Below are 23881 nucleotides of genomic sequence, written 5' to 3'. Positions count from 1 at the left end.
ACCAATGTAAGACCTCCTCCGCTAAACCTAAATGCTTCAATTTCACTAGCAACTTATCCAAATTTACTGTGTCAAATGCACCCGATACATCAAGTGATATCATAAGATATTTCTTCTGTTTATCAATTCCCTCTTGTAAAACCTCCATCACTGAGAGCAGCAACAATTCTATACTATGTGCCTGACGGAACCCGAATTGAGATGCATCAAGGTAATCATTTTGTAATATGCATTCATTCAGTTGGTTTAACGCTACTTTCTCAAGCACCTTACCCCAAAAAGGTACGACAGAAATAGGGCGAAAATTTTTCAAGTTCTCAACATCCAATCCTTTTTTCTTTAGTATTGGTGTAACTGTAGATTCCTTACATCCCATGGGGAGTTGTCCCCCCACCAAGGATTTATTAACATGAGGTAACAAAATGTACTTAAGACCGAAGGTATTTGCCGAAGTATACTAGAATTACAAGGATCCAAAACCGCATGTGTTGGTGACATATGTGTAATGACATGACCGATCTCTTCTCTACTTACTGTCTTAAATGATCGCCATCCCACACTTGGCTCAACAGCATCATTCTCCAACCATCCCCCTCCCTTAGATTCACTAGGCTTTACCTCCCTTAATTTCTCCTGTAGATAATTTGCATATTTATTAACATCTGGTTGTTCCACATTACAAATATCATTCTTTCCCTGTCAGAGAAATTTAACCGTCTGAAAAAAGTTCTTGAGACCTATTTTGTGCATTATTAATCCGTTCTTGAAAGTATCTGCTACGTTCATTATCACATAAAGCCCTATACTCCAACAGTCTAATGCTAAACCCTCCTTTATCGTCCTGATCTTTTGTTTTTCTCCATTTCCTCTCTGCTCTCCGTACTTCCCTTCTTACATTAATAACAGCTTCCGATCTCCAAGGACAGGGTACTGAATTTTTATTATCACTGATCACTTCCTTTGGTGCAACAACATCCAGCACAGATGTTAAAGATGAATACCACAATTCCACATCCTCATTCACCGATCGTTTGTCATCCACACTCAGATTCTGTTTCAACAACATAGATAAATCCTTTACCTCAAACTTGGGCCTTATTACCTTCAATCTCTCCTCTGTTTGCATCTTATGAGTATTACCAAAATGAAAAGTGAGTAAATGATGATCTGACCAGAGAACCTCTGTAACCATCATAGATCCTTCCAAGCTTTCCATCATACCACGAGACAAAAACAAAAGATGAGGGAATCCTTCAGAGCAAGCAATACCAGGTGGCAAATATATGACACACAAAACCATCCATACATTTCTTAGCATCAAACATTCTCCCAACTCACATACCTTGGACCCCACTTCTTTGAGACCAAATTCTTTTTTTAGAGAACATTACTACCCCACCTCATCTTTTCCTATCATGACATGCCCAATTCCACTCATATCCTGGGGGACAACATTGTCTTATCACAAATACATCAGTGTTCAACAACCAAGATTCAGTCACACAAAAAAATCCCATAGCCTTCCTCAGATATTAAAATCATAAATACTCTCTACCTTATTTTTAACTGACCTGACATTAAGATAACCAACTTTACAAATAGTACTCTCTCTATTCATAACTGGAATCTTCTTTAAATATTCAGTTACTCTAAACTTTTCCCTTTACAACCCATTTTATTGAAAAGATCACCATACCGTCCCTTCCCCATTATTACTTCAATTATCTGAGTATCTGCCATTATCCAATACACAATTCAAATTCGACTGACTAAAAATGCAGAGTATAAAATCCTAAGTAAAATCTCTCACACGGTTCACAATCCAAAAATAAAGTGCAGAATGCAAAATCCCCAGCTGAGGATCTCTCGCCCGATTCACAGTTCAGCTGAGTAAAGTGCAAAGTGCAGGATCCTGAGCAAAGCCTCTCACGCGGTTCACAGTCCAGCTAGATAAAGTGCAGAGTGCAAGAAGTCCTTGGTGCATCTGATTTAAAGTGCAATGTTTGACACAGCTGTGTTGGGCGGAGCTTGCTCCCACGCCCGAATCTCTCACACGGTTCACTGTCCGTCAAATAAAGTGCAGAATGCAAAATCCCCAGCTGAATTCCCAGTTTGGTGCTTTAATTGCCATTGTGGGCAAGTGGCCTCATGGTTACTGCTCACCATCCTAGCCAGCAGTTTAATCAACCCCGCTAATTATAACTCGTACCCTGACATCCTATTTGTCTATCTTGATTGATTAGATTGCGAGTTCATTCGAGCAGGGACTGTTTCCTTCGTGACTTTTAAAACCAATAGGAGGAAATTTTTTTTCACTCAGAGAATAGTTAGGCTCTGGAACGCATTGCCAGAGGAAGTGGTAAGAGCGGATAGCGAAGCTAATTTTAAGAACGGTTCGGATAAGTTCCTGGAGGAAAAGCCCATAGTCTGTTATTGAGAAAGACATGGGGGAAGCCACTGCTTGCCCTGGATCGGTAGCATGGAATGTTGCTACTCTTTGGGGTTCCGGAACCTTGCTATTCTCTAGGATTCTGAATGGAATGTTGTTACTGCTTGGGTTTTGGCCAGGTATTAGTGACCTGGATTGGCCACCGTGAGAGAACCAGCTACTGGGCTTGATGCACCATTGATCTGACCCATCAAGGCTATTCTTATGACTCTGTACAGCACTGCATATGTCTGGTAGCGCTCTAGAAATAATGAATAGTAGTAGTAGTAGTAGTAGTGGTGCATATGTCTGGTAGCGCTCTAGAAATAATGAATAGTAGTAGTAGTAGTAGTAGTGGTAGTAGTAATAGATTCCCACTGCAGCTCCATGTGACTCTGGACAAATTGCTTAACCCTCCATTGTCCCAAGTACAAAATAAGTACATGTACATAATATGAAAGCAGCTACTGTAATTACAGGAAGGCAGCATATCAAATCCCATCCCCCTTCCATTGTAACATAGCAGTTAGGCATCCAACTGGTGCCAAGCTTTTGGTGCACTATATAAAATTAAGGGGTAGATTTGTTTTAAAAGCAAATCTAGAAGACAAACTGTTACTCCAAAAACCCAATATCCATTAAAGTCCAATTTGCATCTGCAGCTTAGCACTAGCACATCATTCCTGTATACTTGAACTTGAAGCTTGTGTGCTAGAACTTATCCCCTCTTACTAAGGTGTGCTATGCTTTTTAGCGCGCAGTAAATATTAGCGCATGCTAAATGCTAACACGTGCACGTTATCCTATGGACGTGTTAGCGGTTAGTGCATGTGTTGATTTAGCATGCGCTAAAACGCTTAGCGTACCTTTGTAAAAGAGGGCCTTAATATCATCAACTGCTTAATGAGAAATGGGTCATACACGCAGCTCATTTCAGAGAGATCACTGAAAACTGTTAAGGCAATGCTTTCCATTTACTCACACCCAAAGCTGGTCTGAAACCAGTGACCCAGAGGTGATAGGGCTTTGCATGGCCAATTGAGGCACACAAACCACATAGCTGGTGAGAAAACAGAAGGCAAGCAAGAATGCACGGAGTTTGCAAATCCAGTAGATCATGTGTGTTATTTCCTGCGGCATTATACTACCTGCGAGTCCCAGGGGGTTATCTACATTATCAAATGCCCCTGTGGGAAGCTCTACATGGACCAAACGTCCCGTGCCTTTAAGACACGGCTGATTGAACATAAGTCCTGCCTGCTCAGGGAAAGACCGGAGGCTCCCTTAGTGCAACAATGCAAGGATTTCCATCATCTGTTTTTGGACCTGTGCAGCTGGATCCTTGAAGTGGTGTGCCCTCTGTACGAGGAGGGGGATTTCAAACAGTTATTACAGGAGGAGCAAAGATGGATTTTCCATTTGCAAACCTATGAACTTACAGGGTTGATGCCTGCATTGTGTGGAGGTCTTTCACTAAAGTTTTTTTCTAAAGTGTTTGCATGTTTGTAGTCATGAGTGACTTTTTTCATTGGCTGCTATTCTGGAGTTTTAAATTTACGTTAACGTCATCACGTTGTGTTAAGAAGACGTCATGAGACTTAAGCCGGAAAGAACGCCCAGGGACCATTTTGCAACAGATAGTGAAGCGGGAAAACTAACGCTGTGAGCTATGCTAATACAGTATTTTTGCTTTTTGGATATATTTTTTAAGTGTACTGTTTGTTTTTTTCTAGCATTTCCCCTGAGGAAGCTTCGGCGAAACAGGGGCCCTGTTGGAAATTCTGAGAATGAATAAGAATTAGAGAACTCCTTACTGACAGCTAGTGTGCAGTGCAAATATTTAGCATTTGTTCTTTCCGGCGATTTTTCTGCTTCAGCTGCCCAGCACTTCTAAAGACTGCTTTCAGATAAGTGTGTTTTTTTTTCCACCATACATATATAACACTGTATATTGATTTTTGCATTATTTTTGAGAATCATGCACTTTAAGGGCTCCTTTTACTAAGGTGCGCTAGCGTTTTTAGCGCGCACTAACCACACGCTAAATGAAAAATACAAACGCAAGCTCTATGCAGGCGTTAGCGTTTAGAGCGTGCAGTATTGTAGCGTGCGCTAAAATCGCTAGTGCACCTTAGTAAAAGGAGCCCTAAGTGGTGAATTACTAATCATCTGATGGAGTTTTTCTGACCGAGGATGTGTCTTCCTTTTTCAACAGGTTGTTGATACAGGGTTGTCTGTAGGAGCGTTAAAGTTTTCAGAATACCCCTATGTGACACTAAGGTCTTTTCTCCATTTTTTTAAAGAGATTATGGCATCTGTTTAGCTGATGCTTATATACAGTGCTGAGGTTATTTTTGGATGATTATACGCCCTGAGTGACTTTTTTTGAGGATGACTTTCAAATTATAGGTGGGGTAAAACTAGGCCATAACAGACAACATGTGATGCCTTTTTAGCAGCAGCCATCAAATGCTTTCATCTAACCAAACTGGGTATCTCTGGATTAACAACAGGGATAGAATACCCTTGGCCCTGCCAATCATTAAAGCAGTTGTTCTGAATCCAGTCCTTAGGATACACACAGCCAGTCAGGTTTTTAGGACACCGACAACAAATATGCATAAGATAAGACTTGTATGCATGTCTATCTTATGCATATTCAATGTGGGTATCCTGAAAACCCCACTGGATTGATGCATCCCAAGGAATGGGCTGAGAACACCTCCATTTAAGGAACAAGGCCCCACAGAACTGGATGCACAACTATAATACTGATTTCTAGATTGTCTCCTGCCAGTTTAAGGATGCAGTGAACAATTCTAACAGCTTAAATTGTGGACTTTTTAAAGTACTGAGGAAATGTCTGTCACTAAATTGAATGTATGGCTTAGAAAAATTATGTTAGAGGTCTCTTCCTATCTTGATTTTAGAAAATTGTTAAAGACTCAACTCTCTTATCTGGTATCTTAATGCATTCTGCTTCATTTTTTCATTCAAGTTCCTTATATTCAACTTGATGTATTTTATCTGTTCTATGTATTACTTCTTTCCCTGCCATGCCGGTATTTTCTGCATTATATTGTAAATGCTTTCTGTCTTTATCTGTTTTTAAGTTCATTATTCTAATTTGTATTTTATCTGTATCCCTTGCGTTAACTCACCTTGTTGTGAGCTGCCTAGAACTTTTTCGGTATGGCGATATATAAGAATAAAATTATTATTATTATATAACGGTCTCACTCGTGATAACCAAGAAAGCTGCCTAACAATTGGTTCCATACCCTGGCCATTCTCCATGGCTGCCGATGGAGTGACAAATTAGTTTAAGAATTTCTAAGAACCAAGAGGGCCGCCAGTAACTGTGTGAGCTCCTTCAGCATTCTGTGCCACGGACACTTAGCTCTTCACGACAACTTTTGTTACAGGATTAAATTAAAGCGTGCTAGCCAGAGTGTTTGGAATTTCTCTGCCACTGGAGTTAGCAGGCAAATGATAGGAAGCAACTTCTCAAAAATGATTGAAGTTGCTAAATTCAACGGAAACGACCTCTCCTTGGACAGTCAAGGAACTGGTTCGATATTGAGGGTCCTCAAACACCTATAGAGCTGTTTTCTATGTGAGCAATCCCATCTCACATTTCATATCATTGGCTCTTGAACATGACCAAGGGTAGGACTGTAAATATATGAGGGGAGAGATACTTAACCCCAAAGATTTTTCCTCCTATGTGGCAGGTTATGTACGTGACTTATCATTTTGCATTGTAACACATGCCAGGCATTTTAGTGAGGTGGTAAATACATTTATTTTGTTTGGTGTTTGTGATAAATCAGTGGTCTCAAACTCGTGGTCTGGGAGCCACATGCGGCCCACCAGGTACTATTTTGAGGCCCTCAGTATGTTTATCATAATCACTATCATAATCACTTGATCATATGTCTCTTTAGCTATAAATTACAATATTATTATTAAGACTTAGCCAAAGGAAAGATTTATAAACTACAAAGAGTTTTACCTCATGCAAAATTGTCATTTCTTTAATAAGACAAACTATTTTTTTCTGAGGCCCTCCAAGTACCTACAAATCCAAAATGTGGCCCTGCAAATGGTTTGAGTTTGAGATCACTGTGATAAATGGAGGGGAATTATTTTGTATTCCTGCCTGCCCCCCTTACTTTTTATTCCCTCCAGCTTTTCTCTTCTGTGGCAACTGGTGCCCCACCTGGTACTGATTTTTTTTGTCAGTCCTGGTTCCTCTCCCAGGCAAAGAGCACCAGGTACCAAATTCCAGGCACCTAAGCAGCCTAGCTTATGAAATTTTTCCAGATATCTCATCACTCCTATATTCAACACATATTTGAATCCTAATCACTTTTGGCCACTACTACCACCACCACATTTGCTGTTAATCAATTCTAGACATCCATCACCCTCTAAGTAAAGCAACTGGAACATACCTGTCTCTTTTCATTTAATCTCCTCTGTTTTTCTTCTGCTTTTTCCCTCTCCAGCTTTTTATTTTTAAGTAGGATGCTGGGCTTGCTCTCTGAGGTCTTTTTACCGAGGACTCTCGCCATGGCATCTGCCCAGCCAGCATTTTGGTCTTTCCTGGATGCTGCTGTGTCTCCAGCATCGCTATGATCCTGTTTTTTTCCATCACTATCAGCCTCTCCTGTTTCGCCATCTGATGAAAAGTTGTCATCTGCGAGAGCCAAACTGCTTTCAGAATCTAGATGAAGAAAAAAAACAAATTTTTTTTAAAAAAGACCTTGGCCAACAGTGGAAATAGAGCATGTGGGATCTCTTAGGGAGAAGAGGAGATAGTGAATGCTATAGATGGGCAGACTGGATGTTTCTTCCTATCTCTCCAGTTTCTGCATCTCATCCTTCCATACTCCATCGTAATTTGTTTTGTTTACCCAGCCACCCATCAATCTCTCTTATCAATTTTAAGTGCCTAGGAATTTTTCAGCCCTGCAAGCTACAATTCCAAACTATCACTCCTTACCCACCCCCTCTTTTACTAAGGCGTACTAGCCGATTTAGCACATGCTAACGATTAGCACGCACTAAATGCTAACGCGCCCATTATATTTTATGGACACGTTAGTGCGCGCTAAATCAGTTAGCGCGCCTTAGTAAAAGGACCCCCTTGTTTACAAATGTATTGAATATCGATGCATTTCCATCAAGATTTTGGTGGGATTATCCCAAAAAAATGGCAGTAGAACACAAAATTTCAAACTGAAATATTTATACTTTTTTAAATTAAAATAACTTGTATTATTACTTGGAAATTATTTATGAGGATATAAAAAGCATTATCAACTTAGAGCAGGGTCCAATTACTATTCCTTTTCTGAGAGAAAAGGTGTGATGGTCGTGTTAGTCCACTCTTCAAGGTAATATGTAGAAATTTAAAAAAAAAAAAAAAAATACCACCTTTCTTTTTTATTAGACTAACAATGTAGTTTATGATTAGCTTTCAAAGGTACCCCCCCTTTTTCAGATTAGAAATAAGCAAATGTTGGCAACATCAGTGGTAGTTGGAGACAAAGAGGTGACAAAACATTAAAGGAAGTAGGACAAGGGGTGACGTGCTGGTAAGGGGAGAACTAGGAAACAAGAAAGGCAAGAAAGGAAAGCAAGATATAGTTAAACCAAATTTTAAGGTAAAATTTTGTCCTTTTATTAAAACTGAGACTGCTCTTCCTTGGAAAATGTATCCCCTGGCATGGTATTAGCACTACAACACTGACATCTAGTGTTGTATGGAAAATCTCTAAAATTAGGCTAATGGAGAAAAGGTACGCATCATTATTTATAAACTTATTTTCTAGTACAGCTTGTGTTACTTGATTCAGATAATCCATCAATGTCCAGAGAAGCCTGACTGCATATTACATCTTCTCACTAATCAATGCTTTTGCAAACATTCACCATTCCAGTATCCAAAGCTTATTTTTCTTTGCTACAAGGCAGCTTTCATAAGCAAAGCAGCAATTTATATGCACATGTACCATAAAATAAAAATTCAATTATATATATTTATTTTAATTTATATTCATATTTATATATATTTATTAGTCTACCAGGCAAAATTACCTTATCCATCCAATATCAATTAACAAAATACTAGAACTAACTACCACTTCCACTACAATCTTATGACCACTATTTCAGATTCAGAAAACTTTTTAAAGCATTTCTACACTAAGACAGGGAGCCAACCCCCGAAAGTAACTGAAATGGCAATTGTAAAAGCCCATTTCTAAACTGTCTAATGCAGGGGTGCCCACACTTTTTGGGCTTACGAGCTACTTTTAAAATGTCCAAGTCAAAATGAGCTACCAACAATAAAATTTAAAACAAAAAAAAAAAACCCACCACAAAAGCACACTGAAAGTCAGAGAAAATGTTAATTATCATTCATATTCCAGGTTTTTTTTCAGAGGTCAAGGCAGATGACTCTATGCAATGTCAACTCAGTAACAACCATACAAAAATAGACAAATATGCCCCCTCCCTTTTTACTAAAACGCAATAGCAGTTTTTATCACAAGGAGTTGCGCTGAATGCCCCGCGCTGCTCTCAACACTCTTAGGCTCCCTGCGCTAAAAACTGCTATTGTGGTTTAGTAAAAGGGAGCCATAGTGCAAAATATAGACAGCAGAAATAAATTCTCAAAACAGACATATTTTGATCACTAAATTGAAAATAAAATCATATTTCCTATCTTTGTTGTCTAGTGATTTCATGAGTCTCTGGTTGCACTTTCTTCTTCTGACTGTGCATCCAATATTTCTTCCCTTCTTTCAGCCTCCTGTATGCTTCCTCTCCTCCAGACCTCATTCTCTCCCCCAACTTTTTCTTTCTTTCTCCCTGCCCTCTTCTTTCTTTCTTTCTGTCTCTCTCTCTCTCCATGCCCCCTTTCTTTCTGTTTCCCTTCTTTCTTTGTCTCCCTGCCCGCCCTTCTTTCTGTCTCCCTGCCTACCCCCTTTCTTTCTTTCTCCCTGCCCTCTCCCAAGCCACTAGGTTTGCCGCTGCCATCGGGGAACAGGCCTCCAAGCCACCACCGCCCCAAGCTCTCCCTGCAGAATCATCACGCTGACCAGCATTCCGCTCCCCAGAATTAATGTCGGGGAGCGGAACTGATGTCTCCCCAGTCAGAATTGACGTCGGGGAGAGGAATGCTGGTCGGTCCAATGCTTCTGCAGGGAGAGCTTGGGGTAGTGGTGGGGGATGTCGGGGAGAGGAAGGCTGATTGGCCTGGTAGATCGGGACGGCAACACGAGTCTATCACGGAGCCCGGGATGGGCTCTGTGGTCGACTCGCGTTGCCTTCCCAATCTACCAGTCGATCGCGATAGACGTATTGGGCACTCCTGGTCTAATGCAACTCCTGGGATATAACAATGAGCCATCAATGACCTATTTGAACATGTAACTATGACTGAAATTTATTAAATATACTGATCTACCTTTACTAGCAACTTTATTGAATGTCACCTTGAACTGAATATGTAAAAGCGGAATAGAAAACCTAATTAACATAATATAACATATAGAAAAAAAAGCTAAAAAATTCAAAAATCAGCACACCCAGCTCTCCTATTACAGCTGTACTAAGTCTCTCAGACCCACCAAGAACTATACGGTGTTCCGTCCCTACAAATGGTTGCACAAATAGCCTCTGCTCGGTGCCTGGAGTATAGACCTCCCCCTCCCCCCAACCAAAGTAAGCAGGAAAATGGGAGATGTTGAGATGGCCACACTCTTTGTAATGATCCTGGCCTTAGCCACAGGACTAATGTGAGCTTCATAACTGCAAATGAATCTATACTAGTACCGGTAGTTACACTCTTCACAAACGCTACTCATTAAAGTCACCTCCATTATATGCAAATCTCTCTCATGCATATTCATTAGGGCTAACCTGAAAACTTGACTGGCTGCTGGTTCTCCAGGACAGGGTTGGGGACCACTGCTGTACAGGATGCATTGCAGTTAGGTAGCAGTAGGGGGCATGTTTCTAAAAAAAAGATTAAAAATTAGAAGGCACTGTTCTAAGGCGCTGGTTTTGCGCCTATGGAGGCACATGGGGACACCTATAAATGCCTAAGGCCAACAGGGGCATAATTTGCCCTGGAAGTGGCCTTAGGCATCCCTATGCGCCCCTGAAGGCACGAGACCAGCACTTTAAATATAGGCCTTTGTGCCAGTGTGTGATTGACATACGATTGGCAGCCATTTCTTAGGCAGCTATTGATACTGGCACCTTTTATAGAATCCGGCAGCTTATGTATAGAGGCAGACCTAGGTCCATTTGGAGTCTCAATGTACAGTTTGGAGCTATTATATTGAGGGTATGCTTCAACCACTAAAAATCACGTACGTGTTACTCAAGTATAAAAGATCGGATTGCCTCCTTCTTGCTGCTTGATTGATTTATCTTTTTTTTAATCAAACTTATCCACACATCTGGCTATGGTTTAACAAAGTGGTTAAAGTAAAAACATAACACAAACGTCTGAAGTGCTGCTTTATTACTGTTTGCATTTTGCAAAGGTGATTACAAGCTCTGAATGTTATCATTCTCTGATTGACTCCTGACACAAGCATCATTGTTAAAAACCATGGCTATGTCGAGTCTGTTCCCGTTATCCACCCATGTGTTTCATTTGGATTTTATTCAATAAATGATCCCTTTACAGCATAAGACCCTTGTCTTTGTACAAAGCAATATGGGGTGGAAAAATTGTTTAAGGTAATAATTGTAATGATAATAATGTATTTTCATATAGTTTTTCTGATTCTTTCAATTGTATACATTGTAAAAGTTTGAAATGTCAATAAAGATTTACAAAAAAAAAAACCCCAACTTATATAGTCCTCTATTAAGGGAGGGAAGCAAGACACAAATGAGAAAAATCCCTGGGGAGAGGGGCTATATAAGTACAACAGAAAAAGTAAAAAAATGTAAAAGAGCAGTATTTAGATGTTAACTTACTATTTGTCTAAACACTACACTAAACAACTTGATTCATTCTGGCTGCCTTGAGATCCCCTTACTCTCTAAGAAAAAATCTAATTGGGCAGGTTCAAAAAAAATATAGATTTATTCCCTTGATAGGAAATAAAACATTTGCAAGGAAACCTTAACTGAAAAACTGCCCCCAAAGAAATCACTTTAGAATAGGGGTGTCAAAGTCCCTCCTCGAGGGCCGCAATCCAGTCGGGTTTTCAGGATTTCCCCAATGAATATGCATGAGATCTATTAGCATAGAATGAATATGCATGAGATCTATTAGCATACAATGAAAGCAGTGCATGCAAATAGATCTCATGCATATTCATTGGGGAAATGAATATGCATGAGAACAAAGTTGCAAAAATTATTTCCTCCCGGATTGTGTCCATTTCGAGATGTCAGAAAATATGTATACCGTTTCACCTAAAAAGGTGATTTGCTTTAATTTAAAGTATAATTTCAACAGCATTTCTTTATCCTGCAAAAATACAAGAGAGACTAACAATGTCGCCTGACCCAGCGTTTCAATATCAGAAGATTGCAATATAGCAGATACATCCAATTGGGTATTTTCAGCTTCTAAACCTTTTTCCTTTTGCACTTTCTTTAGATAGCAAACTCTCCGCGTCAGGGGAAGATTCAGTGCTGGAACTTTTAAGACTGTAAAATTCTTAAAGAGTTCCTGTGGAGACATAAACCTAGCTATCGGAAAATTGAGAATCCTTAAGTTCAAATATTTTTGTTGATTTTCTAGGTTTTCTATCTTCCTCAGAAACATCATTTTATCAGTCATTTGTTTAGTCACCAGATTTTTAATTTTCAGTTGTTAATTTTTCTAACTTAGAAAGTTCAACCTTCTGCTGTTGAAGTGAAGTCTCCAAAAGAGTTATCCTGGATGAAGAGTTTAAAGTTTGTACAAACCGAGTGCAGGTTTAGTCAATATTGACTATGTTATATATATATTCAGTATTTCTTGTACCATTTATATTGGTTGTATAGAAATGATTAAAAAAAAAAAAGACCTTTGTCTTTGCTTTTTTGGCACATTTCCTCACTATTCTGGCTCCCTGAATAGTGGTTTACAGGGCTACATACTAGTACATAATAAAGTTCAGACAAAATACCTATATCTTAATGTTAGTTATCGTATTTTTCGCTCCATAAGATGCACTTCCCTCCCCCTTAAAAATAGGTGGAAATAAGGGTGTGTCTTATGGAGCAAATACCCCGCCTCTTTTTTTAAATTGCTGGCAGTTCAGCGCTCCTTATGGAGCGAATACCCTCCTGCTCCTTTTTTTAAATTGCCGGCGGTCCAGCGCCTGTCTCCGCCCCTTCCTTCTCAGCAGCAGGACTGCGATGGTGGCCCGCCTTCCAATTGGTGGAGGACAGACGGAGGGGGCGTGTTTGTAGGCAACCGGGTGCTACGTAGATGAAGTGGCGCAAAATGTGTTTTCCGCGGTGCTTTGTTTGCCTTGCGGGCTCCGCTCCGGGCTCGCTGCCTGTTTGCACCGAGGAAGCGGCAGGGCTCTGAGTAGCACAATCAGATCGCGCGCCCTGGTCAAGACTGAAAAGACTCAGTGGCCATGGCTCTCTCTAGGCTGACTTCATCTCTCACTTCTGCTACATCACATGTAGACAGCATTCAACATGAACCCACAGGAAGCCCACGATAGACACGCAGGACGGGAGATCGCAGAGGCCCACAAGAGAAGAGGACTCGAAGTCAGCAGTCCAGTGAGGAGAGGAAGGAGTGCTGGACTGCCAGCATTTTAAAAAAGGTACCGAGGGAGGGCTGCAGGCTGCCTACCACCAGACGCACCTAAATGTAGAGGAGGAAAAACTAAGAAAAAAAAAATTCTGAACCAAAATTTTTTTGTTCTTGGTTTTTCCTCCTCTACACGTAGGTGCGTCTTATGGTCAGGTGTGTCTTATAGAGCGAAAAATACAGTACTTAAAGTTGCTAAGTGAGCAAAGATGCTTAAGCTAATACAGGAAGTCCCTAAGATACAAATGTCCATCTTACATCGGACTCATACTTAAGAACGTGGGTCCAATGTCTGTTACTCCTTTCCCCGGGTGCAGTGTCTGTTATACCCCTCCCCACGACCTTCCCAAAGTGGTGGTGGCTGGCTGGCAGGAGCAGCACTGTAAACAGGAAGCCTGAGGTCAGCCCCATTGGGACCTTTCCCCTGCCGCATCTACTTCCTATAATGTCATTTCCTGTAGGCAAATGGGTAAAAAGAAAGGCCTCAATGGGCTGACCCAGGCATCCTGTCTGCAGCACTGCTCCTGCCAGCCAGCCAGTTAGCGCCGCTTTGAGAAGGTCACAGGGAGGGGAGTAACGGCGATGCCAGACTCACCTGGTGAGAGAGACAGTATCGTGATTTTGATTGTTGGGGGGTGGGGTAGTGCAGTGGTGTCATGTCCATTGGAGGCAAAACTTGGGCAGCAGAGAACAGCTCTTTGATTTGGATTGGATTTATTGCATTTGATATACCACTTGAACATAGGTATTAAGCAGTTTACAATATTAAATATAGGCATTGAGGTACTCTCTCCATCCCAAACGGCCTCACAATCTAATTGTAGCCTCTTCCCTTCAAAACACTTTGCAGAGAACAGGAGGAAGGGGAAGAGCCTGGAGCAGATAGGCACAGAAAAGAAAAGTCACTCTCTCCCTAAGCTATTCCTTCCACTTCAGTCAGCAGGGCACAAAGTGATAGGGTTACAGCTAATAAGATTTGTTTGGTATGGAGAAATTCTTTTTAGGATCTTTGAAACGTAAAAAAAAAAAAAAAAAAAGGGGACACTGGGAGGTTTCTTCCCTAAAAACAGATTGAGGAGGAAGGAAAAAAGAAAAAAAGAGAATAAACCCAAGAGAGCAACTTTCCTTGAATAATTCTATGACTAAAAGGAGAAGACATGAGGAACAGTCAGTAATACATTCTTCTAATACTAAGGGCTACGCTAGCGGTTTTAGCGCGTGCTACCCGCTAACGCCTCCATAGAGCTGGCATTAGTATTTTCCGTGAAGCGTGGTGATTAGCGTGCGCTAATCTTCAGCGCGTGCTAAAAACGCTAGCACAGCTTAGTAAAAGGAGCCCTAACAATCTGAACATGTCTTCTGAACCAGTTGGAGGAGGGAACACGGAATGGGACATATTCCAAGTTACATACAAATCTGACTTAACAGCTTTAAAAACGTAACTTGTTCTTAACCTGGAACTTCCTGTATACAGTCCTTTAAATTCAACTAGTTTCTCAATAAGGATTTTAGTTCTTATGGATGTCGGTGCATTTGCTGTGGGAGAATCACTACTGCGGCTTTGTAAAATGGACCCTAGGTTAGTTACAGCTCATTTTATTTGATATAATGTTTGGCTTAAAACAAAGAACACAGTGGTGTACAATAGAGAATGACACGGGGACAAATTTGTCACCGTCCCTGCAGGAACTCAGTTTCCCCGTCCCTGTTTGTTTTGTCAGTCCCATTGCTATAAGCTCTGTCTTAACTGCACAAGTCTTGAACAGTTATGATTTTAAGGTTTTTGAGGCATGTGCAGATGAAGACAAAGCTTGCATGAATGAGGCAGGGACAAGAAAAGTATAGATCTTAGTTATCAGTCAAAAATATTTTGTTGTTTCTTAATCACCTTCCCACTGGTTTCAAGTATTACTACTACTACTATTGTTTCTGGAGCGCTACTAGACGTATGCAGCACTGTACAGGGTCACAAAGAAGACAGTCCTTGCAATCTAATCAAGATAATCAGGATGCCAGGGTAGGGGTTAGTTAGCAGGGGATGGTTAAACTGCTGGCCAGGGTGATGAGCAGAGGGTTACGAGTTGAAGGCAATCTTGAAAAGACAGGTTTTCAGCCTACTTTTGAAAAGTATAAAAAGTCTCTTGCCCCAAGGCCCTTAAAATCTATGGTTAACTGAAGCAACAGAAGATAAGAGGCCATTTCAGAACAATTGCTCTGATCTTTCACATATAAACATGTGCCAAGACAGCTGCTATTTACACACGTAGCTGACTCCGGATGCAAGGGCTTTAAGACGGAATGGTTTGGGCAGTCTAACAATTATACTTTATTTCCTATTTACAGTGGCAATACATGTACATTAAACATTTTTGGAAAAATTTGTACCTGCTCTGAAGGGTGGTATCAACTAGCTGCTTATTTAGATGTAGGGTTTCCACTAGTGATTGAGGGGAACCAGTTATCAAATTCTAAATATTCAACTGATCTCCAGCGTTTCCAATTCTGATCTGCATAGCTATATAATAAAAACACCCTGCTACATACAATGCACTTTCTATATTTTAAATAAATAAAACAATAATAATAATAATAACTTTATTTTTCTATACCGCCATAGTCGAAAGACTTCTAGGCGGTTCACATTGAAGAAGGCTGGACAATCAGCGAATTACAGAATGAAAGAAGTGAAAAGTTACATAAGAAATAGGTAAAGGGCAGTGGAATACATCGAAGTTGGCAAAGGGAAAAAATCCCGAATTACAGAGTGCAAGAAGTGAAAGGTTACATGAGAAGTAGGTAAAGGGCAGCGGATTTCATCTAAGATTGGCAGAGAGAAAAAAATCTGTGTGGGAGAGGGGCATCTGTTTAGGAGATGAATTGGTTAAATAGGGCGGTTTTAATTGATTTTCGGAATGCGCCGTAGGTTTGGCCGGCTCTATTAATGTAGTTTCCCAGCCAGGGTTATTGTCTGTTTTCTTGGAACATGAAGGTCCTGTCTAAAAAGGATTTGTATTTGCAGCCTGTGATCTTTGGGTATGTAAAGATGTTTTTGTTTCTGGTTAGTCGTGAGGGGTTGTGTAGTATGAAGTGTGGTCGCAGGTATGAAGGCACTAGTCCCCAGATTTGTTTGAAGTAGATACATGCAAACTTGAAAAGTATTCACGCCTCCATTGGCAACCAGTGTAGTTTTTTGTAGTAGGGGCTAATATGGCTATTATATATAGTGCTAATATAGCTATTGGAGGCTTTCTAGGAAGACAAGTCATAAGGAAAGTTTTTCACCGAATGCCTGATATAATACACACTTTAATGCGGAAGAAGAAAAAAAAGAGACATAGGGATTCTTTTACTAAGCTGCAGCAAAAATGGCCTTAGCCATTACACCTGTGGATGAGGGAACTTGTGCCACAGCCAGAAAATGCCGATTTTCCCATTGTCCGAATTAATATTCACACACACTAATTTTGCCATTGGCAGCACAACCATTGAAATAAGTTACCACATGAGCCCCTACTGACACCTATTTTGCAGGCAGTAAGGCTCCATTAACTAGTGCTAATCAATTAGTGCGTGGGGTGCTGATTAGCACTGTCATGCCCACTCTCCACCCCAAACACGCCCACTTCCAGAAAAAAAAAAAACCCCAAGAAACAATATTTTTAACGTTGTGTAGGCGCAAAAAGGCAAATTTACTGTGGGACATTAGCGCTTACTGCAGATTAGTAAAAGGACCTCATAAGCAGCAGAATGGGGTGGCCCCATCAATATTTTGCTCACCACAGCATCAGCAACTAGATCATTTAGGGGGTGGGGGAGCGACTGGTTTGTTTGGCTCCTCCACATATAAAGTGTTCTACTGCTTCTGGGATTTGCACAAGTTTGTACAACTGAAATGTCAAGAATCCTCTAGAAACGGCAAAACTCTGCTATAAATTCAAAGATATTTTGTTGCCGGGGGCTCCTCCAGAGATCTCTAGAGTAAGGCAGCCCAGCTTGACTTCATTGCAGCTACGAGACAGAGAGGAAGGAGAATCCCACAGAAATCAAGCTACCGAGGCCAAAATTAAACAGAATATGGAAAGTGTCCCCTTACCGCTCCTATCCCGGCTCAATCGCTTGCCGGGAGGTGCACATGGAACTCTCGAGGGCGCTGCCATCTTGGTCCGGAAACAGAACTCAGCGACGATCGACACCGCTCCTCACGAAGCCATTACGGACGGAAAAAGAATAGCTTACGCTCTTCCTATATCAAGCCGTTGAATGGAGCCCGGAAAAGGAAAAGCCACCGGGGGGTTCTGGGAGATGTAGTCCGTTTGTCTGGGCTTAGAATAAAGGTTACATGGGAGTGTAAAACTACAACATCCAGGGAGCACATAAGCAAGTGAGTTTGAGAAGTATATAAGGTGCGAAGAAAAATGGGGGGGGGGGGGGGGAGTAGGATTATGGGTGGTCGGCAGGTCATTGCTTTTCTTTCTAGCTACTTTCTTGTGCATTCTTTTTTCTTAATCTAGCTTTCTCTACGTACCAAAGTGCATGATGAAAGAGGTTTAAATAGATACTATATTTGTAATGTTGTAGTCAAGGGATGTAGTAGGCTATGGGACTCATTTTCAAAAACTAAACTAAAGCTTAACTTTATATACCGGATCATCAACCTAAGGAAACTCGACTGGGTTTACAACAATTAAATAAGAACTGAAAAAAGAAAGAACAGAGGTGTCAAAAGAGATTAATTTTCAAAATGTTTAACAAATAAAAAAGTTTTTAGACATTTACGAAAATATTGGAAAGGATGGGCTCCTCAGAGTTAAGGGGAGTTCATTCCATAGTTGCAAAAGTTTAAAAGCCAGAGATTGACTAAAGATCTTAACTCCTTTAATGCCTTTTCTGGAAGGAAGGGAAAGTTTGAATTGTTGGATGCCTCTTTCATAGGAGAATCTGTAAATGTTCCATAATAAAGGAACAAGGGGTATCAAAATACCATATAAAATTTTTAAAGAGATGCAAGCACATTTGAATTGAATTCTAAGATAAACTAGGAGCCAATGAAGACAGGAGCAAAGGTCAAATTTACTTTTTCCCAAAATCAACTTTGCAGAGGTATTCTGGATTAATTGTAATCTTTGGAGACAGATTTTTGTAATGCCAAAGTAAATAGCATTGCAATAATCTAGTCAGGATAATATGATTGATTGGACCAAAACATAGAAATGTCGATGATGAAAAAGATGTCTAACCTTCCTCAACATTCGTAAACTAAAAAAGCATTTCTTGACCAAGGAATTTATTTGATCCTTGAAGGTAAGAGAGGAATCAAAAAAGGACTCCCAATATCTTAGAAGAGAACTCAATCTGCAAAGAGGCCCCAGATTCCAAAGCTGCAGTAGAAGGAAGACAGTCTAGTTTTGGGCCTAACCACAGAAGTTTAGTTTTAGTTGTATTAAGCTTCATCTGGACAGACATAGCCCAGGCTTGAAGTTTGGAAATGCAATGATTTACTTTTAAAAACTAAATTGGTAATATCTGAATAGATCTCAATCAATATAAAGATATCATCTGCGTAGGTGAACAGCGTTTCCCAAGCTGACAGCTTGAAGGTATTCAGTGTGGTCATATAGAAATTAAATAAAATTGGAGAAAGCGGAGAGCCCTGGGGAACCCCACAAGGAGGCTGCCAAGAATTGGAGATATCGCCATCAATATTACCTGAATAAGAACAAGACAAAAGAAATTTAGAGAACCAATTGAGAATAACTTGATGAAGACCTATATCTGAAAGTAAAAGGAGTAAAATGTTGTGATGTACTATATCGAACGCCGCAGATAAATCAACCTGGAGCAAAATAGAACATTTATTTTGGCATAAAGGAGCAGATGGATGTTTTTCTCGCCAAATATTTCCAATTTGCTATTTCTGAAGCCTGTTTTCTAGATGTATTTCTATGCTGTTTATCTACAGTTTGTCTAAATCTCAGGTTTAGGACAGGTTTATGACCTGGATGTTTTTCTGCAATAAATCAAACATTTTAGAATAGTTCAGGGCTAGGGTTACCAGACGTCCGGATTTTCCCAGACTTGTCCTCCTTTTGATGACATGTCTGGGGATCCGGATGGCTTTTCCAAACCTGGCACTTTGGGTTTTGAAAAGCTATGTTGGGCAGGGAGGACATCCACGCATGCGCGGCCGTTATGCAATGATGTCATGCACGTAGCGTCCGCACATGTGTATACTTCCTGCCCAACAAGAGCAGGCAGTGGGGGGTGGGGCTTGGGGGTGGGATTAGGGTGGGGATCGTTGTAACTAGGTGGGCCTGGGGGTGGGGCTAAGGGTCTGGATTTTCCAAAAGGAAAATTTGGCAACCTTAGTCCAAGGCACAATTTGAACATTTAGGGCTAGTCCTGTTGTAACAATGAAAAAGTGGCAAAAAGGTGCACAAACTGACCAGATAAACACTGGAGGGATGTAGGCATGCTCCCTCCCCCCCCTCCCCCGCCCCCAACATACATAGAGTTAGCAGATGATGTCTGAGAAAACCCAGACATGTCGTCTTTTTAGAGGACTGTCTGGGTGCCTGGAGGGATTTCCAAGACCTGACAGACTGGAGTGCCTCTGTGTGTGTACAAAGGTTGACATGATGATGTCACATGCATGTGATGTCATTGTGTCAACATCCACACTTGCACAGAGGCCTTCCAGATGTGGTCCCAAGCTCAGGGAAGGAAACACCAAGTTTGTGGGGGCAGGGCTGGGGCAGAACTGTGTGGGGCCAGGTGTCCTTTTTTTAAAGAGGAAATCAGGTAACCCTAAACATATACACACACACTCCTCCAGTGATCACTGACCTCCTCCGACCCCCCTAAGACGTACAATAAATGAAACAGATGTTCTGGGCAGTCCTATTAGAGCAGCAATCAGGTCTCTGGAGTAGCCTGATGGTCAGTGCAGTGGACTTCAGAGAAGGGGAGCCATGCCCATATCTGACTCTTAACTACTACACTTGTGGTGGAACATGTGAGCTCATCAAAACCTACTGGATCATCATAGGGGTGACAACCTGCAGACATAATGAGAGGGCATAGGATGAAGTTAAGAGGTGATAGGCTCAGGAGTAATCTAAGGAAATACTTTTTTACAGAAAGGGTGATAGATGCGTGGAATAGTCTCCCAGTAGAGGTGGAGAAAATGACTTTGAATTCAAGAAAGCGTGGAACAAGCAGGTGGGATCTCTTAGAAACATAGAAATATGATAAAGGCCAAATGGCTCATCAAGACTGCCCATCCGCAATAACTATTATCTCTTCCTCTCTAAGAGATCCCACGTGCCTATCCCAGGCTTTCTTGAATTCAGACACAGTCTCTGTCTCCACCACTTCTTCCGAGAGACTGTTACACGCATCTACCACCATTTCTGTAAAAAAGTATTTCCTTAGCTTCATCCTATGCCCTCTCATTCCACAGCTTCCTTTCAAATGAAAGAGACTCAACTCATGCGCATTTACATCACATAGGTATTGAAACATCTCTATCATATCACCCCTCTCCCACCTTTCCTCCAAAGTATACAGATTGAGATCTTTAAGTCTGTCCTCAAACGCCTTATGATGAAGACCATACACCATTTTACTAGTCTTCCTCTGGACCGACTCCATCCTTTTCATATCTTTTTGAAGGTGCAGCCCCCAGAATTGTACACAATATGCTAAATGAGGTCTCACCAAAGTATTATACAGGGGCATCAATATTTCCTTTTTCCTACTGGCCTTACCTCTCTCTAACCACCCTAGCATCCTTCTAGCTTTCACTGTTACCTTTTCAACCTGTTTGGCCACCTTAAGATCATAATTACAAATACTAAGGAAGTGTGACCAGCAAATGCAATACAACAAGATCACTTCCAATAGTCACTTTCAATACCTGTGAATGCTATTGCCACGCCTCAGAGACCAAGTATGTAAGCAGAAAAAACTGCTAGATACAAAGTCGTGTGGACGTCTCAATCATTGGCTAGTGGCAAATATAAGTCATTTAATAATTTTTATGATTTTTAGCTTGACTTTTAAATCGTGTTTAAAGTTAAATACCAAACATTCAGTGATAGTGCACAAACATAAAAAAGGTACTTATCTTGAAAAAGTAGTTCAACGGCACTGCATTAAAGACCCGATGGGGGCCACCGTTTCACCTATGTTGGCTTCATCAGTGAAAATGCCTAAACAGTGCCTGAAAGATTAAAAATATAAATAATTAATTAAAGAATGTTTGAAATATAAGCAATTGAACTTAAAAAACAGTATTTAAATCAGCCGGCGCCATTTTTGAGACTAGCCTGCTTGTGTCAGGACTGAATTCCGTTCCGTAAGTTTGCTGATTTAAAAACTGTTTTTTTAAGTTCAATTGCTTATATTTCAAACATTCTTTAATTAATTATTTATATTTTTAATCTTTCAGGCACTGTTTAGGCATTTTCACTGATGAAGCCAACACAGGTGAAACGGTGGCCCCCATCGGGTCTTTAATGCAGTGCCGTTGAACTACTTTTTCAAGATAAGTACCTTTTTTATGTTTGTGCACTATCACTGAATGTTTGGTATTTAACTTTAAACACGATTTAAAAGTCAAGCTAAAAATCATAAAAATTATTAAATGACTTATATTTGCCACTAGCCAATGATTGAGACGTCCACACGACTTTGTATCTAGCAGTTTTTTCTGCTTACATACTTGGTCTCTGAGGCGTGGCAATAGCATTCACAGGTATTGAAAGTGACTATTGGAAGTGATCTTGTTGTATTGCACCACCTTAAGATCATCACATACAATCGCACCCAACTCCCGCTCTTCTGTTGTGCACATAAGTTCTTCACCCCCTAAATTATACAGTTCCTTTAGGTTTTTGCAGCCCAAATGCACGACCTTGCATTTCTTAGCGTTACGTTTTAGCTGCCAAATTTCAGACTATTCTTGAAGCTTTGCCAGGTCTTTCTTCATGTTATTCACACCATCCTTGGTGTCTACTCAATTGCAGATTTTAATATCATCTGCAAAGAGGCAAATATTACCCAACAGCTCTTTAGCAATATTGTTTATAAAAATGTTAAAAAAAAACAGGCCCAAGAACAGAACCTTGAGGCACACCACTGGTTATGCCAGTACATGCCCCTTATGCAATGAGGTTTCTCATTTCAAAATGAGATCGGCGGTTGGAAAGCTTTGAAGTGTTTGTCAGTGCTGCTGAAGGACTTAAAAGTTTGTTACTTTTTGGCATTCATGACGGGTACCCTTCTGGTTTGCTTTAAAGGCAAGTAAGGATTATATGTGAAATTACATTCAGTTTTTCTTAAAGCTAATTTAGATTTGTTTGAATTTGCAATATTTCAGAGACTGTGCACACAGCACACAGAGAGGAAGAATTGTGCATTACATTGCTGTAAAAGGGTTCATAGATAGTAACACGGAAGACAAAGGCGTGCGCCGACAACTGAGCGCAAGACGGAGGCGCGCCAAAGAAAAAGATTGTTTTTAGGGGCTGCGACGGGGGTTTTTGTTGGGGAGCCCCCCCCACTTTACTTAATACAGATCGTGGCAGCGTTGTGGGGGGTTGGGCTCGCGCCTTTGTCCCGGCGCGCTTTTGACCTGACACCCTGTAAAAGCCTATATTGGTATACAAGCATCAATAAGCACATTAATATAAAGATCGGATTCCCTGAGCAAGACAGTGAAATGTGGTCCGCTTCGGGATCCCCGAAAAGCCTTTAAGATAAGTGCTTATTTACATTTCTTTTACTTTGTTTTTCACAAACGAGAACAGATGAGATTATTCAATTGCTTTCATATGCAATGATTGGGTGGTGAGTTTTTAAAAGGGGATTTATCCCAGAGGAACTTTGTGTCTCTGAGCATATGAAAAGAAAATCATTATATCCATTATAAGAATATTATATAGTAAGGTGAAAATTCTATAGGGATTAGTATTTCATTAATTTGTTTTTTTCAATTATATCCCCATTCTTTTGTATTCCCTAGCACGTGGAGGGGCTTAATCAAAAGAAATGTCTAAGTTCATTTTTGGCCTAAGTTGCTAGTCCCCCATAATCAGCTAAGTAGAATGTCTATTCCTGAAAAATATTCCAAAATATTTCCCCCCCCCCCCTGAAAATCATCTAGCTGGATTACCAGCCATTTGATCGTCCAGACTGCTAAGTCATCTATTGTTATACCCCATTCTCGTCCAAAAATTTGTCCAAGTCAAAAACGCCCAGAACAAGACTTTTGGACATGGGCGGGGTCAGCAAAGTGATGGACTGGACACCCAAACATTTTATTTATTTATTTAGTCATTTATTTAGCCCGTCCTCCCAAAGGAGCCCAGAACGGGTTACAGGAGTACATTCAATTGGTGGAGGTAATAGAAGGATGAAGATACTAAATTTGATACATGGTCTGAGAGCGACAGGTTTGAGTTGAGAGTCACTCCTAGATTGCAGACTTTGTCTTTGGCTGTAAGGGTATCGTTTCCACAGGAAAGAGATGGGCGGGGGTATGCTTAGGAGTCTTTATGTATCCAGAGAAGTTCTGTTTTTGATACATTGAGCTGTAGCTTATTTGTAGTCATCCAGTTTTTTATTTCTGTTAGGCAGCAGTGAAGTTTTTCCATTTT

At 40.6% G+C, this 23881-nt stretch overlaps 1 protein-coding gene and 1 long non-coding RNA gene across 4 annotated transcripts in view; one reads left to right on the top strand and one right to left on the bottom strand.

The window, feature by feature from the left end:
- RRP15 (ribosomal RNA processing 15 homolog) overlaps positions 1 to 17506 on the bottom strand; it is an 82466-nt gene extending 64960 nt beyond the window's left edge. Inside the window, exons 1-3 of one of the 3 annotated variants that reach the window (XM_033938984.1) lie at positions 17317 to 17506; positions 10364 to 10459; positions 6886 to 7157 (exon numbers count right to left, since the gene is read on the bottom strand). In XM_033938984.1, coding sequence (XP_033794875.1) covers positions 6886 to 7157; positions 10364 to 10459; positions 17317 to 17380 — 432 coding nt within the window. In that variant the 5' untranslated portion in view covers positions 17381 to 17506. The remainder of the gene's footprint in view (positions 1 to 6885; positions 7158 to 10363; positions 10460 to 17316) is intronic. The other 2 variants (XM_033938983.1, XM_033938985.1) reach the window with 2 other exon arrangements.
- Positions 17119 to 23881, top strand: part of LOC117357829 — a 29954-nt gene continuing 23191 nt past the window's right edge. Inside the window, exon 1 of the long non-coding RNA XR_004538866.1 lies at positions 17119 to 17604. This is a non-coding gene — a long non-coding RNA (uncharacterized LOC117357829). The remainder of the gene's footprint in view (positions 17605 to 23881) is intronic.

The sequence above is a fragment of the Geotrypetes seraphini genome, chromosome 3 (assembly GCF_902459505.1).
Source record: "Geotrypetes seraphini chromosome 3, aGeoSer1.1, whole genome shotgun sequence".
Lineage (NCBI taxonomy): Eukaryota > Metazoa > Chordata > Amphibia > Gymnophiona > Dermophiidae > Geotrypetes > Geotrypetes seraphini.
The sequence above is the reverse complement of the archived record's forward strand: the minus strand, read 5'-3'. Positions and strand labels throughout refer to the sequence as shown.